General features: G+C 36.0%; 1 protein-coding gene across 15 annotated transcripts in view; it reads right to left on the reverse strand.

The window, feature by feature from the left end:
- APBA2 (amyloid beta precursor protein binding family A member 2) overlaps nt 1–18,025 on the reverse strand; it is a 360,332-nt gene that overhangs the window by 98,947 nt on the left and 243,360 nt on the right. For all 15 annotated transcript variants that reach the window (XM_056807712.1, XM_056807715.1, XM_056807711.1 and 12 more), the window contains 2 exons: nt 3,866–3,946; nt 2,404–2,440 (listed from right to left, as the gene is read on the reverse strand). In XM_056807712.1, the coding sequence (XP_056663690.1) occupies nt 2,404–2,440; nt 3,866–3,946 (118 nt within the window). The remainder of the gene's footprint in view (nt 1–2,403; nt 2,441–3,865; nt 3,947–18,025) is intronic.

Genomic DNA, 18,025 nt, shown 5'->3' on the forward strand with positions numbered 1-18,025 from the left:
ACAGCGACATGGGATTTCAGTTCAATGCAGTTTGAAAACTAATTCGGAACCATAACTCACCCAGTTTGGTATTATCTGTATTTTTAATCTCCAGGTGATACTTTTCCTTAATGCTTGAAAGTAAGACACCCAGCTTCTAGAAGTCTCTATCTTCTGCCTTAAGCTAAATAATGGACTTATGTTAATAAATGTAACCCTACTAAAAATCCAGGACACAGGAGGAGCAAAAGTTATAAAGACTTGGCGAACTGAAGTATGTAAGCACAAATTTCCCTGAATTATTTAGTTTCTACTCCTTTGGTTTTAGCATAGAGAGATAGAAAAGAAGGAAGAATCACTATTGCTTCTCCTGACCCATAGAAAAGAGTGGGGTAAGAGCATGATGGAAGGATTGAGTCTTACTAGTATGACCCAGGCAAGTCCCTTAATGTCTGCTAGCCTCAGTTTCTTAATCTATAAAATGAGCATAATAACAGCACACACTTCACAGAACTTTTAAGAACACTAAATGAGTGATGGCTAGCTAAGAGGAAGCCCTCCTTTAAGATTATGATAGGAAAGTTAAGTCTCGAACATAGAAAATTATCCATGGCAAGCTTAGAGTGAGTGCCATAGTATGGAGATGAAGATAGGTATGCTGACTATCTAAGACCAAAGTATGACCAGGAGAAGAATATCATCATGGGAAAAGAAGAGTATGGACTGGACTGGGAAACGAAGGTGGTGGAACAGAACAAACTTCATCTGTTGCATAATTTTGCCTACTAGAGGCCTTAAAGACCATCTAGTTCAAATGAAAAAGATTGAGGCTTCAAAAGGTTAAGTAATTGGGCACACAGATAAATGACCAAAAAAGCCAAGATTTGTACTGAGACCCTTTCATTCCATACCACATCACACAACCAGTTTTACTTAAATCAGTCATAGAAGAAAAAGATGTCATGAAATATGAGCACATAATTCTTTATTATTTCAGATGTTAGATTGATTTGTACAGAATTTACAGTACAGATTGTAAAGATCCCTCTATACAATGGGCAAAATTTTATTATTATTTGGAAACAATCTTTCTTACTAACAGGGAATATTTTTTAAGTAACACCTAAAAGAAAAGTTCATTCATATCTGAAATTTTTAAATATATATTTGTCTTTCTTTTTACCAGTTCATTTTAGTTTCCTCCTAAATCCTTGGAGGCCTATAGGATAGTTTGGGAATCAGAGTCATACCTCCTCTGCGGTCATCTGCCCAAAAGGAATATATTTGATTTACCTTCATTTAGGACTCATTAACAAGTAATTGGCAACTCTGTCAAATGTAATGCCTCTTGGCGGCCACTCAGTGTGGATACAGTCTCTGAGCTCATCAGTACCTATGACTCTCAGAGGACCACACTGGGTATAGAAAGTCTGTCCAAGTTCAAATGGATAAAGGGGAAAGTGCGATTTAATTTAGGCTTAGTAGTAAACAAAGACAATTAAGGACTTTAGTTTAATGTTGTCTGTTTTTAAACTGGGTAAGTAAACTAGCATGGGACAAGATTCTAGGTATTTCGAGATAGCAAGATGATCAAGCAATCTTATCTGAGAACCAACTTACCTCAGCTTGCAGATAATTCACCCAGAAATGATTAACTCACACAGACTGGACTGTTCTCCCTAGGCAATGGAGTTATGTTAGCAGTGATATAAGTGAATTTATAAGTTTTCATTATATTCCCAAAAAAATAACACCTTCTTGGTAGGATAGGTGAACTTTCTCCTGGCTGCTCAAGCTCATATTCTTTAAAGTAGGATCAAGAAAATATAAAAAGTATGTTTGATTAGACTTAGACTTTAGCTAATAAGTAGACATGTAGGTTTGCCACCCCAAAGAAAGCCAGATCTCTACCCAACCCAATGAAAATGGTCTCTCCTTTGCTCATGAAATTGACTAAAAGTCAGAGCACTCCTGTTTATCTACATTTGGATGTTTAGAAAAAAGAAAGGGTGGAAAACCAATAACCCAAGAAATGTCAGTGTGAAAAAAAAAAGATAGTAAGTTTTGATGCAATTATAGCCCCTGGGATCAAAACTGTTATAATATGATTAACTGCTTTCAAGGAAAAGCATTTCATTTCATTAAGTCAATCATTAGTGCTGGCAGATGAACCTGATTAGTTAGATAACAAGTGTCAGACTATTAGTTTTCTTTATATTAAAAAAATAACAATAAACGGAACACAGCTCCAATAAATAGGCTAAGCTTTGCTATACAAATTAAATGCTCCTTGATGTATCTTATTATGGCATTTCACTAATATTTGAGTTATATTTTCTTAATAACCTTTTAAAGAAGTAAAATAAAATTATTTTGTTACAAAATGATATAGCCTCTGGAGACAGTTAAACTCAAATTACTTACCAGCAACGAAACTCGGAAATGAAGCCACCTTCTTTGTCTGTTTGGAAATATTAAAAACAGAACAACCATGATAAAGAAGACCTATTTTATAACATATAGGACAATTATAGTATTAGAAAATTAAAAATAGCTAAGCAAAATAACTCCAAGTTGAGTCATATCATGTTTAGTTGAAGAATGTGGTTCATTGACTTCCATAGGAAATCAATATCTTAAGATATGAGTGCTTAGTGTAAAAAAACATAACATGCTTAAAACCAGGGTTTCAAAATAAGGATAAATGTTTGACAATGCAAGCATTTTCCCCACCACACTGACAACTTGGGGAATTTTAGAGCTGAAAGTGCAACTCCCTCACTTAACAGATGAGGTCACTGAGATCCAAAAAAGTGAAATGGGTTGTTTAATGCCACACAACTAATGAGCTATGTATGTATCCACATGAGTCTGTAAACATTTTGTATATAGATAAGACAAATATTCTATGGTTTATTTAGAAGAATAATGTTGGATACATGTTAAGAAGTTATGTGTAATATTAAGAAAAGATTTAATTTATGGGAAAAAAATCTGAATTCAAATCTTAGTTCTGCTCTTTACTACTTAACTACTGGGCACTTACTAGCTGTGTGAGCAGTGGGAGTCACTTAAACCTGTTTGCCTCAGTTTTCTTATCTGGGCTATGGTAGGAAATGGCAAACAACTCCATTATCTTTGCAAGAAAATCTCAAATGAGGTCATGAAAAGTCAGATATGATAAAAAACGAGTTAACAACCACTACAATAATTAGGTAAGTCATTTCCCTTCTCTGGACCTCCATTTCATTTCTGTCAAATGACAGAGTGGATTAGATGGTCTCTAAAGTCTCTTTTAGAATCTATTCATTTATGTTTCCAGAAGAACAGCACAGAACCAGGATAAAATAAAATGATATTATTATAAACAAGTACATCATTATCACATCCCTACTCCAACATTTGTGTGTGTGTGCACGCGCATCTATAATTTCATCAATATAGGAATTCCCACTGTGGAGACAACCTCCAAATATGTAGATAAGCAAGTGGTTATCTTAGAAAGTTATCTAAGGAACCAAGACATTAAGTATTAGTACAGAGTAACACAGTCAGAGACTTATACTCCCAATTTCCTACATCCAAGTTGCCCTCTAACTATTACACCAACCTGTCTCTACTCCTAATTATAAGGTTATAACTTTCTCTTACTCTTCCAACATGAATTCGTTTCCCAGAAGAAGAAAAAAAAACAAAAACTTGACTTAGTCAGACCCTCCCAGAACCACAATCTTCCATGCATGGCCCTACCCCATCCATCAGAGAGCCATAGGATCAAGTGGCAAAAGAGATGAACATTATTTGGCATGACTTGACTAATATCAAAATTCTGCCAATCAACATTAGCCTAAAAACATGACCCATAACTATCCCCTAATGAAATTACCTCTTGCGTATTGTTATTGTCGACTGGTCCATTGAGATCAGAACGCTGTTGTTTCCTTGGCTGTTCTAAACTGTTGCAAACCTATAAACAATGAATTAGAGAAAACTCAAGCTCATAGCTGAAATAAGACACATATGGAAAATAAATCTCAATCAGAATCAGAATAAATGACCAACTGGTATTTCATGGTTCTTTCTATTAAGAAAGTCATTGAGTTACCTTTTCATCTTTTCTGTTAACAGAATGTACTCATTTAACCAAGATTACAATTCATCCCATGATGAATATAGCAAAAGTTAATGGAAGCACCAATAGATACCATGAGTAACATGGAAGTCACATCTGGCAAGCCAGGTTCTAAATCTGAATCCTAAATCTTTTAATTGATTGATGAATCAAGGATTTATTGAGCACCTTCCTAGCATTTGCTTATTGTGATGATGATACAAAAATATATTAAAATGTTTCTACCTGTTAGAGTTCATAACTAGAAATCTAGATCCTAAAGAGACCACTATGGAACCTATAGACTAGTTGAAGAGATAAAACTAACACACTTGAAACAATTATAAAATAATAAATTTCCAATCTGCCTTAGCAGTCTGAAAGTATAAAAAGGGTTCAATAAAGAAATCTGTGTGATCTAGAATCATCACCATAATCACTGAGCTTTAAGGTTCGCAAAGTGCTTTACATATATTATCTATCTCACTTAAGGCACTGTCTTACAAATATGGTCTCAGGGGAATACTTTACCAATAAACCAAGGCAGGAGCTGGACCATGAAAGAAAGGAATTTAAGCAGAAATAAAATATAACAAACTCTACAAGGACATGGTAAAGCAGATGATCTCATGCACTAATGTAAAACCATTTGTTATCCTTAGATAAGAGATATGCTTGTAGCTTTTTCTTAGAGGTTACCTCAACCCTGATTTCTTTAATCAAATAGACCTCTTTAACAGTTGCAAAATGATTTGATCACTTTCTCTTCTTTCCTGTCCTTGAAGAAGGAATGTTTTCTCATTGTGATAATAAATCCTGCAAGTCGCTTTTCAAATACTGCCCCCTTTTCCTCTCTTGAATGATTCCTCTTTGCTCTACACATACCTCTCCTGCGAAATGTTTTACTTTTCTGTCCTAAATTGCCCCAAAATGCTGTTGACTGACTGTGTACTCTAAGGGGGGGGCTGAGAAAAACTCGGTTTGTACTCTAAGAAACTAAAGCTGTTACCAGCCCAAGCATTCATTTTTGTCCATGAGAAGCCAACTAAAACTAGCATAGACCCCTGTACATTTTCAAAGGGTGATAGAACATTGTTCTCTGGTTTTGGCTCCACTTTTACCTCTTGTAACTACTCTCCACACTGGGATACCTTCTAGATTATATAATAACTTCCTATCAGTTGCCCCATTTCCCAAGACTATGTTAGGGGCAGTAGAAAGTAAGGGCTGGGTATATGATCCTAGTATTTCCTCATTCTCCAGCCAATACCAAGACTGAATCTAAGGGATTTCACTGAACCTTGTTTTCCTTAGCTGCTCCTTCTCCCCTGACAAAATAAGCAAATACTCTTCTCTAATTTAGATGGTGACCCTGAGTTGATTGTGAGGGTGTATGTATTCAGCATATGTACTGGGAAACAGTAAGGGAAAAGGCTAGGTGAAAGTCCAAATGACTTCATATATTCAAATTATAATCTTCCAGACTTAGAAGAACCCCAGCTTTCTCATTCAAATACATTTAGCTATTTCAGGGTCTAAACTAAACATTAAAGCAAACCTCAGGAAGGTCCCTAAATCTTCCTGAAACTAGGTTCATTGCCTACAGTAAATGAAGTATTGCATATCCTTTACTGGAAGCTGAACTCTGGCTGGGAACTTCCCACCACAATGTCTAGACAGTCATGCCCCTTTCCCTGCTTAAGATAGTTCTTCATACTTGAAAATTGAATGTGGGCTTTAAATATGATAAATCACATTGTGTGGTTATATAGATGAGCCTACAGAGTTAGGCAGGTGAAACAATAGCTGTGAAATGAAATATGTTAATATAGTGAGGCTGGGGGGAGGCCAGAATCCCTTTACAGTTATAAGAACCTACAACGGACAGATATAAATTAATTATAAAGTACCAGTACCAAATGACATTTGTTTGAGGAAGAGATGATAGTTTGCCTCTAATAAAAATACATTAATTTGAATAAACTGTTTCAGTACATATCTTGGTTCCAATTGGTAAAACTATTGCTTAGAATTTTTTCTCAAAGTGTCATGTCCAATTACTGTGTGCTTGATTGAAATGAAAATACATTAATATCGCCCAAATTACTTTGGTTGTTATAATAGCAAATTTGTTGTCATAAACGTACATTGCCTGAAATACATAATTTTTTCTTGTATACCTAGCTAGTAAAGATATTCACATAAGAATGTATCTATTGTAAAAATGGACTTGAATCCAGGACTCCAATCCCCAGAAGTCCTTGCTCTACTTCCCCAAAATGCTTTGTAATCTCACTGAATTCTCACCTGGGCCAAGAGCAAAATCATTATTTAAAGGGTCTCCGCCCACGGCGGGCCCTCTTCTCTTCCTGTCTCTTCTGGCAAGTGAAATTGAATTGGGCCTCTTGGCCCACCTAGCATGTGCCTTTCTTACTTGTATTTTTCTTAAATTCTCAACCTTTAATAAACCTCTAAAAATATAATACTCCTTGCAGAGAGAAACTAATTTCTACCTGCCTCAGTTCCCAAAATTTTAATCTTAACATTATATCTGTATGTATATATAAAGTTTAAAAGTCTGGCAACCAGTAGCACTAAATGCAACCCTCAAGAACTGTCCCTCAACACACCCATCAACACACACACGCAGAAGAATGCTACATTCTACTTTGCATCATTGCAAGCTTCAAAAATATCAGGTTGGGTGTATTAACCACTTGTGTGTTAATTATGCTTAATTTCTGGTTTCATAGTGGTCATCTCCTCAACTTACTATTTCTGAAGTATTGAGTTAGATCATATTTCTACATTTTTGTCTTTATTAAAAATGTCAGCTAAAGGACATTGGCCATACCAACTCTCAGATCACCGGCTATATACATACATACATATATTAGCAAGGACTGATTTAAAGTCCAGTTTCACTGCACAAATACATTAAACTTTCAATAGTTCTTTAATCTGCCCTTTGTGATATAAGTGGCTCTGAATAAATTATAATATTGTTCTTCTGCTCCTCTTACAATTTAAGCTACCCTGATGATTTGTATCTGGAGGGCAATCTGGATAGAGCATCTATTCTGGTAATAAGTATTCCTATGAGAATGGCATGTCTTTTCAAAGATAAGTTGTAGCATTTTAAAAAATATGTGTTGTCAAATAAATAAACTACCCTTTAAAAATATCTCTCTGATAGCCATTATGTAAGATGAAGGGGAAAGTCAAAATCTCTTTTCTCCATAATCTCTCCACAATCTCAAATTCCAGGTGTTTGTTAAAAGTTATTAATAAATTAGCAACAATAACCTAAAGTTTCATGGATAGCAAGTGGGAGAACTCATATTGAAATTCGTGTTTTAGAAGAAAAAAAATCTTAATGGTCATCTAGTCAAGCCTTTTATTTATAAAAGATAAATTTTATCGATGCATTTTGTCTTTATATCACAGCCATTTTTGGAGGAGTGAGGAACCTCCTTATGACTCTAACCTAAAAATTCCCTTAGGTCTACCATCCTCACTACCAATAATGTGACAACTGTTGAAGAGTAGCCTCCAACAAAACAGGTAGGGTACCTTGAGTGAAGAACAATGCACCAGGAGAGTCAACCGCTCACCACTACCTCTTCTCAGACCCCAATGTTGACAATCTAGTGCTTGACACATCGTAAAGAAGGAAATCAGGATTTAATAAGTACCTACTCCATGCTAAATAATTTCTTTACAAATGTATACTTTATAACCTTACTTGACTCTCATAACTCTTGGAGGCAAAGAGTTCTAGAATCCCCATTTTACAAATGAGGGAACTTGGGTAGGCAGCAGTTAGGTATCTTGCCCAGGATCACACAGTTAGTAACTCTCAGTTTATAAAGGCTAAATTTGAGATCAGATCTTCCTAATTCCAAGACCAGAACCACCCTTTCTTCATAGTGTATATACCCCTAGCCAGAAGATCTTTAGAGGCATAAGCTGGTTATGTGAAATGATTCATTGCGGAGACTAGGCATGTTAATCTCCTGAAACCCTTAATTGGGGAGATTTTGACATCCACATCTCCAAATAGAATTACAGGGGGGTTGTGTAAAGGGAATGCCTTCCTCTCAGGGTCCTGAACTTTCTTCTTGTCCAACTCATCCCATTAGCATGGCTGGAATGCTCCAAAGAGAGGTCACAGGCTAAGAGTCCCAGGAACATGACCCAGCAGAGAGACTTTGATTGGCTCCTGAGATGTGATAGACCAGCTCAGAAAGACAGGAAGTGATATGGAGAAAAGGGCAATAAAAGATGAGACCATAGAGGAGATCGAGGGCTTTTGGTGTGAGTTTGCTGGGATTGATTCTTCTACTCCATTTGGCATTTGTGGCTTGACAACTGGACTTCCACATGGAGATCAGAACCTTGTTGGGGATCAAGCTTATTTCTTTCTTATACTATATTTATATTAAACTAAATTGTTTAAAGTTACTATCCTCCTCATGACTTGAGAGTTAACTTTATAAAGAGCGACCACAACAATTTTTTACTAATATTATTTAACAAAACCAATTCTAAATATTACATGTAGCATTTTAATTATTGCATATAATATTTATTTTAATTATTACATATTTAATTATTCTTAGAAGATGATTTTTCAAGCAGGAATGTCATATGACCAGAACTGTATCTCTAGGAGATTAGTCTGACACCACTGTGTAGGATTTGTATAAAAACCTATTGAGAAGCTTCTGCTATCATTTAGCTGAGGAATAATAAAGGGTAGAGGGAAAGGGGAAAAGATTCAAAAGATATTGCTGAGATATCCAATCATTAGTACTTCTCTACTGATTAGAGAGAGAGCATAAGAATCAGTGAAGTCTTTAGCACACATACCCTGTACCTGTCCAATGGTGATGATATACTGAGAATTAATAAAGGGTTGAATAAGAGAAGCAAATTCAAGAATTTTGTACTGAGGTAAGAAAGCTGTCCAATCACTTGACAAGTGCTTAAATAAGTAATATTTTCAGCCACCCAGGACCAAGAAGAAGATGAGTGAGAAGAACTACCAGTCAGGGCGTCCTGTCCTGTCCCACTGCCTTACTTTTTCCTGATCTCAATTTTTGGCTGTCCAGACCCTTTAGGGCAGCTGAGTGGGAAGAGCAACACAGCTGCCCACAGGAGCTGGATGGGCATAGAGTCACCAACTATAATCATTATTGTGAAATAGAGATTTAACAAGTCCTGCAACCTGCCATTTCATGTCATTGTAAAATCCTTTGGGTCTTACTATTGATCCTGCTGCTATACTCTGCTGCATATTATTACCTGATCTGTGAAAGACCCTCAGGACTCTGGGTTTTTTCATCTATCCTACTTCTACACTCTTAGGATTTCCATCCACATTGCAGTAGATCTCTCTTGTATGTCTTCTTTCCCCAGATTTTTTGTGTGAGTTCCTTAAGAACTGGGGCAATCTTACTTCTTTATTTGTTTCTCCAGCAATTGGCAAACAGAAATCATGTGATAATTTTTTTCTTTCATTCATTTAGTATTGGAAACTGGAGATAGGCAAGTCAGAAGGAAGAATTGTTTTGGGAATAGTGATAGCAGGAATAGATAGCATTTTATTGTTTGCAAGGCATTATAAATATATCATTTGATCTTCACAATAATCCTGAAAGGTAAATGCTCTTATTGTCCACCTTTTAAACATGAGAAAATAGACAGGAAGTGATTAAGTGACTTTCCTAGGGCTACATAGCTAGTAAATGTAGGTGATAAGATTTGAAGTCAGGTCTTCTTGACTCTAAATCCAGTATTCTATTCATTATTCCACCTAATTGTCTCTAAAGGGGGTGAGATCATGAGCTTCACATCATTGGCAATAGTTAAGTATGAGGTATAGGGTGGAACAAAGATGGGTACAGAGATATGTGGAGACAACTTCTTGTAAATGTTCAGAGTAAGAGATGAATATTTCAGTAATATTCAGTAGAGATAATACTAAAAGTTGCAGATATGAATGAGACTGAAAAAGGAGAGAGGGCAGAAAAAGAAGAGAAGGCAACCAAGGCTAAAACATCAAGAAGTGAACATTTAGATAGCAGAGCCATTTCAATTTACTGAGTTATTTAAGCAGTGGCCCACAGATAATGAATGTACTTCCATAGGAAGGCAGAATTAAATGGCAATTATGCTGCTCTCTCATGGTTATATTTAACCATATATCATCAAGGGAGAATGAGGAGCCAATGAAAGGAGAAAAGGTAAAATTCAGTGAGAAAAAAGAAATTGGTATAGTTAATTGTCATGGAAACCAAGATAAAAGAGAGTTTCTAGGAAGGTGTGGTCTATAGTGTCAATAGGATGAGGACTGAGAAAGTGAGATGAGATTTGGTGATTAGATCTTTGGTGTCCTTTCAAAGGTCAGTTTGAGTAGTGGGACTGATAGCCAACTCTTAAAAGAGCTAATCAGTAAATATAGGATAAAAAACTACTACAAACAACTTTTACCAGAATTCTGGGTGTGAAGAAGATGAAGGAAATTTTAAGATCATGGCTTGGAAGGGCAATGAGATAAATGGGAGGTCTAAGATAAGCAAAATGGAAGGCGTTTGTAGGCTAGATAGAATGATGGTGGTGAAGTATCACTGTACTCTGTCCAGGTCAGATTCCATCTGGAATATTGAGCTCAAATCATCATATTTTAGAAAGGACTTGGGCAAGTTGGACCACAATAATATTGAAACATACAAAAATTAACTGAATGAATTTAGAGTAGTTAGCCTGGAGATAAGAAGACTTGATTGGAGGATGAAAGCCAGAAGCAAACAAGATAGCTGTATAAAATCAATTATGTAGATTCATAAGTGGTTGAATGATAAGATCCAAAGAGTAGTTATAAATGTTAAAGTCTATGACTGTATAAAAATCTGAAAAAGGTGTGTAAGTGACATAGAATTCTGTCCTTAATGTTGTCCTTACTTTTATTAGTGTCTCAAATAAGAGCCTAATTGTGAAATTTGCACATTACAAAAATTCAAGAGGGAGAGCTAATATGTCTGGGAAACTAGGTGGAGGAGAGGATAGAGACACATCTTCCTGAGTTAAAACTGGCCTCAGATATTTATTAGCTGTGCGACCCTAGGCAAATCACCAATGTTTCGTTTTTAATCAATCCCCCTAATTCCCACCCTTATGTTATTTCCCTTTCTACTCCCCTCCCTTCTTCTTCCCCCCCCCCTTATTTTCTTTAATGGTCTTTTTAAACTACCCCCTCACCCTCTCTATCCCTTATACTGCTTCCCTCCCCACCAGTCCATTTGTTACCCTTCTACTTCCCTATACAGTGCAAATCAATTCTCTGCCCCAATGGATTAGATTGTTCTTCCATCTTTGAGTCAATTTCAATGCATGTAAGAGTTGAGTATTTCCTAGCTCCAACGTCTTTACCCTTCTGGTGTATAGATGTTCTCCCCCTTCTTGCCATGAGCTTATTTGTGATATATAAATTTACCCCCTTTTGTTTCTTTTCCCATTTCTTTTAGTATTAACCTCTTTTTTTAGCTCTAGTTATATATATATGTACACACATATGTATGTTTTTATGCATACATATATCTATATACATATTTATGTCTTGGTATTTCATTCTATACAGTTTGTCACTGTTCCCTCTAAGTGTAATTCTTCTAGCTGCCCAGGTGATAATAACAATTTTTAAGAGTTACCACTGACCTCTTTTCTTATAGGGATACATATCATTTTAACTTATTGGGTCTCTTAAAAAAAGTTTTATTTTGTTTTATTTTGTTTTTCTTCTTTCCCTCTTTTTTAATTACCTTTTAATGATTCTCTTGAGTCCTGTGTTTGGGCATCAAATTTTCTGTTCAAGTTTGGTCTTTACAAATGCTTGGAATTCTTCTATTTTGCTAAACGACCATACTTTCCCCTGTAAGAATTAGTCAATTTTGCTGGGTAGTTGATTCTTGGTTGTAGACCTAGTTCCCTTGCTTTCTGGAATATCATATTCCATATCTATGGGTCCTTCAGTGTAGATGCAGCCAGATCCTGTGTTATCCTCACTGTGGTTCCATGGTATCTGAATGACTTCTTCTTAGCAGGTTGTAATATTTTTTTTCTTTGGTCTGATAGTTCTTGAATTTGGTTGTAACATTCGAGGGTGTTGTCAGTTGGGGATTAAGTACAGGAGGTGATCTGGGGATTCTTTCAATCTCCAATTTTCCTTCTTGTTCTAGAATATCAGGGCAGTTTTCTTGGATGATTTCCTGTAGTATGATGTCCAGGCTTTTTCTTTTTTTTTCTTTTTTTTCAATTTATTTATTCAATTTAGAATATTATTCCTTGGTTACAAAAATCACATTATTTACCTCCCTCCCCTCTACCCACCCTTTCTGCAGTCGACGTGCAGTTTCATTGGGTATTACTTGTGTCCTTGATCAGAACATATTTCTATGTTGTTGGTGTTTGCATTAGGATGTTCACTTAGAGTCTATCTCCCCAGTCATATCCACTTGATCCATGTATTCAAGCAGTTTTTTCTTCTGTGTTTATACTCCCACAGTTTTTCCTCTGAATGGGGAGAGTGTTCTTTCTCATAGATCCCTCCAAGTTGTTCAGGATCATTGCATTGCCACTAGTGGAAAAGTCCAATACATTTAGAACATTTTTTCATGTGCTTATTAATAGTTTTGATTTCTTTAACTGAAAATTGCCTATTCATGTCCCTTGCCCATTTATCAATTAGAAAAATGGCTTGATTCTTTGTACAATTGGTTCAGTTCTTTATATATTTAGGTAATTAGACCTCTGTCAGAGGTTTTTGTTATGAAGATTATTTCCCAATTTGTTGCTTCCCTTCTAATTTTGGATGTATTAGTTTTGTTTGTACAAAACCTTTTTAATTTGATGTAATCAAAATTATTGATTTTACATTTTGTGATTTTTTTTCTAGCTCTTGCTTGGTTTTAAAGTCTTTCCTTTCCCAAAGATCTGACATGCATACTATTCTGTGTTCACCTAATTTGCTTATAGTTTCCTTCTTTATATTCAGGTCATTCACCCATTCTGAGTTATCTTGGTGTAGGGTGTGAGATGTTGATCCAAACCTAATCTCTCCCATACTGTCTTTCAATTTTCCCAGAAATTTTTATCAAATAATTGATTTTGGCTCCAAAAGTTGGGATCTTTGGGCTTATCATAGGCTGTCTTGCTGAGGTCATTTACCCCAAGTCTATTCCACTGATCCTCCTTTCTGTCTCTTAGTCAGTACCAAATTGTTTTGATGACCACTGCTTTATAGTGTAGTTTGAGATCTGGGACTGCAAGTCCTCCTTCATTAATATTTTTTTTCATGATTTCCCTAGATATCTTTGATCTTTTGTTCCTCCAAATGAACTTTGTTATGTTTTTTTCTAATTCAGTAAAAAAGTTTTTTGGTAGTTCAATGGGTATGGCACTAAATAGGTAAATTAATTTGGGTAGGATTGTCATTTTTATTATGTTAGCTCATCCTACCCATGAGCAATCAATGCTTTCCCAATTGTTTAGATCTAGTTTAATTGTGTGGAGAGTGTTTTGTAGTTGTGTTCATATAGTTCCTGTGTTTGTCTCGGTAGATAGATTCCTAAATATTTTATATATTTTATATTATAGGGTGAATTTAAATGGAATTTCTCTTTCTAATTCTTGCTGCTGAGATGTGTTGGAGATATAAAGAAATGCTGATGACTTATGCGGCTTTATTTTGTATCCTGCAACTTTGCTAAAGTTGATTATTTCAACTAGCTTTTTGGTTGAATCTCTAGGACTCTTTAAGTAGACCATCATATCATCTACAACAAATGATAGCTTGGTCTCCTCATTGCCTATTTTAATACCTTCAATTTATTTCAGACTTTTTCTTTTGTCATGGTCTTCTGGTAGACCAATGATTATTAAGTTGGCTCTCCTGGAATGATTTTCTAAATCTTCTGTTTTGTGAATGAGATGCTTCATATTTTCCTCAATTTTTTCATTCTTTTGATTTTGTTTTATAGTGTCTTGCTGCCTTGTGAAGTCACTTGCTTCTAATGGTTGTATTCTGGTACTTAAAGATTGGATTTCAGCCTTGGCTTTTTGGTCATCCTTCTCCTTCTGTTCTGATTTTCTTTGGACGTCATCTTACATCTTCTTTGCCTCTTCTTTCATCTCCTTTGCCTCATTTTCAAGCTGATTAATTTTGGCTTTCAAAACATTGTTTTGTTTCCCAATGAATTATCTTGCTTTTAAAGTTGTCTTCAGACTCTCTTAATTTTGTTTTGTATTGTATTTTGAGTTTTTCTAGAGCCTGTATCCAATTTGCTGGGTTTTCTGTGTTTTTTTGCTTGGAGTTCCCTCATCCTTCTCTGTTCCATTTGCTCTTTGTTCATTGCCTGTATAGAAGGTGTCGATTGTAATTTCTTTTTTCTTTTTATATTGTTTACTCATATTTACCCCTTCTTTACTCCCTGCTGTTGCCTGAGCTCTTGCTCCTCTCATTTTTTTTGTGGTTTTGGGCTTTCCTTTCTGCCCTCACCTTTGGAGTTTTGTCAGTAAATCTCTCAGTGCAGTCTGTGGGGGAGGGGTGTTGGAGCTTGAGCTTCTCTGCCCTCTGGAAGCTTTGATGGGATTAAGTCCAGCAGTCTGTGGGGGAGGGGTTTTGGAGCTTGAGCTTCCCTGTCCTCTGGAAGATTTGATGGGATTAAGTCTGGCTGGGTTGCTGGATGGGCCCTGGGGCCAAAATCTTGGGAAGGGGGGGTGCAATATGGAGTGTCTCAGCTGCTGCAACTATGCCTCCCACTCTGCGCTCTATGTTTCTCCTCTATCTGCTTCCCCACTGCCTGCATTGGACACTCTGAACCTGGCACAGCTTTGCCCATAAGGTACTCCCTCCAGACCAGAGCCTTTGCCCACCCAGAGGTTCCAGCTGCCACTGGAGGCTTAGTGCTCTAGGTGGGGGTAGGGGTCCCGGGACCTTCCTTCTTCCTTCCCCTTAAGTCAAAGTGTTCTTGAATTCTGGCTTTTGGGAGCATACCTTTTAAGTTGAGTCCAGCAGGAGCGTTCCTTGGCTCTGTCTTTTTTTTAGGTTTGATTTTCAGTCCCCTAAAAGCACCTTGAAAAGAAACTTAGAAGTGAAGCTAGCAAGGAATTTTAAAGGTAACAATAGGGCATTTTTTTTTTAAACAAGCACTGCTATAGGAAAAGAGATATGAAAAGATTAGGAATACTGTTGATAATGGATGGGATCAAAACATACTGCTAAGAAGAGGTAAAAGAATTACTCATATTCACATGGTATAAGAATTAGGCTTGCTACTTGGTCATAGAAAGGAATACTAGGATCAAAGGGCAAAAGTTGTAGATAAGCATGTGTCAGCTCAATATAAAAGAAAGCTTACAGGGGCTATTCAAAAGTGGAATGAATTGCCTTAGAAAGCAATTTAAGTTCCCTATTCCTGAAAATTGGTAAGCAGACTCTGTATATCAATTTATCCAACAACATTCAACAACACCACTGTTGGTAATGTAATATAGCCACAGTTACTCAAAGTAAGCCATGGCTTTTAACCTTGTGGAATTATTAAATAAACATTATTTTCACAATCATAGTTTTCTAAAATTTCATAATTTTGAAGACAATAAGGAAAAGCCCAAAATAAGTGGTCATTACCTAGACAATTAAAGAACAATGATAATAGAGTATATAGAGTATTAGTATGGACATCAAAATGGCCTTAGGTAATGTCTTTGCTCTGATACTTAGCTCTGTGAGGCTGGGCAAGTCATTTATCTTTCATGAAGCTCAAGTTTTCTCAGGTGAAAAAAGGGGAGAATACTTTTGCTATACTCTAACTAGATTGTTGGGAGGGAAATATTTTGTAAATCTTAAAGTACTATAATTAATGAATCATTTTCATTATTAACTATTATCATAGCCAAAACAGTTAAGTATGAACATAATGTAACACACTAAATATAAAGAATTATAATTAAATACAAAAGAAATATTGAAAAGCCTATAATGAAAGAAATATATGACTGGGGAATGGGGTGAGTGGGGATGGGGGAGCAATAACTATTCACATAGAATAAAGGACAACTGTGTGCTCTACGAGAATCCATGTAAAATCTTAAGGTACTCGGCGTGTTAGTTGGACTCCTTATCACAGATTTAGAGGAGCTCACAGTCAAGATATTGGAAAAACATGAATTGCTGTTTGTATCATTACAGAGAATACCTACATTGAGCAGATCACAGACCCCTCAAAATGTTATTCTGAGAAAAGAAATAAAGAGGTTGTTCTCACTTATTTTACCATCCGTATGTCTCTCGGCAAGAACAGGCTGGGAAAACATTGCATGTACTAATAAGCTTTTAGTATTTATTTTTATAAGAAATGAATGAAATTATAACATTCTACAAAGTGCTAACTTCATTAAAAAAGAGAACCAAGAATTCTCCTTTGGCAACCCTGACTATACTACATTACTTGGAAGATCAAAAGAGAGATCCTAGACCTGTATTATTCTTCTCACTAACCTCTGGTCTTCACCACTGGCTATACTTTCACCAAAAAGTTTAAGAATTTGCTTTTGCACAGAGCAAAATGGAATTACCACTGAATTTATTTTGGATCAAGGTCAACCAAGCCCAACCAACTGTTCAGCACTATTAGTCACCAGAGGGGATATAAGCAATCACTCCTCTGAAAGGGTTCTTAGTCTGGTTAAAGAGAAAAGAATTAAGTAGACCCTATAAGACTTGTGGGTCAGAAAATAACTTCTGTCCTTTCAACAGGGATTTAGTCATTTTTTGAGGGGGGAGGAACACATGAAAGTCTTCAGATTCTAGAAAACACTACATTCATATATACTTTAACTCAGTTCCTGTTCATATTACCATCATTGCTTGCTGAGAACTAATTACTCATGTAAACCTGATTTGCATGAAGAAAATGGAAAATGACAAAGGAAAACAAGCTAGAATCAACAAAAGGGATTATTTTGTACAAGGATCCTCCCTGTTTCGTATCTATAGGCATAAATACCACTTAAAACCCCCTCATATTAAAGATTCTTAATCTTTTTTTTTTTTTGTGGCATGGACCTCTTTGGAAGTCTGGTGAAGCCTATGGATCCCTTCTCAGAATAAAACATAAAGGATTACAAAGGAAACCAATTGTATTAGAATATAGTTATGAAAATATTTTTTAAAACCAACTTCATGGATCCTGATCTAAGAAATCTGTTTTTTGTTTTTAAAGGTGCTAAACACTGCATGGAGAAGGTTAAACAAAATTTTCATAAATTTTCTCTTTCCTGAAATTCTCACTTAGGAAGTTCAAAACATGAAATTGTAGTTTGGGGATATTTTTTTCTCCTCTGTCATTTACATTATCTTTGGGTTTCTAGAGTACTCCATAAGCTAGGGCAGCCAAGAAAACTAATGTGAGCTAAGGCTGCCTTAAAAGAAACAAGATTAGGGCCTAGGGAGATGTTAAGTCCTTCTGCATTTCATCTCGACCAGACCACATGTGAGATGTTGTCCTCAATTCTAAGCTCTATGGTTTTGGAATAATATTCATTAGGTAGGGAATATACAGAGGAGGGGAATTGAGATGGTAATTAAAGCATCTTGAAATCATACCTATATGATGATCAGTAGGAAAAACTAAGGATGTGGAGCCAAGAGAGGAAAAGACTTCACAGGGATATGAATGTTGTTTTAAAATATGTGAAGTACCATTAGGTATTGAATTTGTTCTGCTGGGACCCAGGGCATAATAGGAACAAATGGCTGGAAGTTGAAGAAAGACAGGCTTAGACTTTTAAGTATGGAAAAATCCTACCAATTAGAACTGTTCAAAAAGTAGAACAGGTTGCCTTGGAAGAAAGTCTGTATGTTATGGGGGT

Source organism: Monodelphis domestica, chromosome 1, assembly GCF_027887165.1.
Source record: "Monodelphis domestica isolate mMonDom1 chromosome 1, mMonDom1.pri, whole genome shotgun sequence".
Taxonomy (NCBI): Eukaryota; Metazoa; Chordata; class Mammalia; order Didelphimorphia; family Didelphidae; genus Monodelphis; species Monodelphis domestica.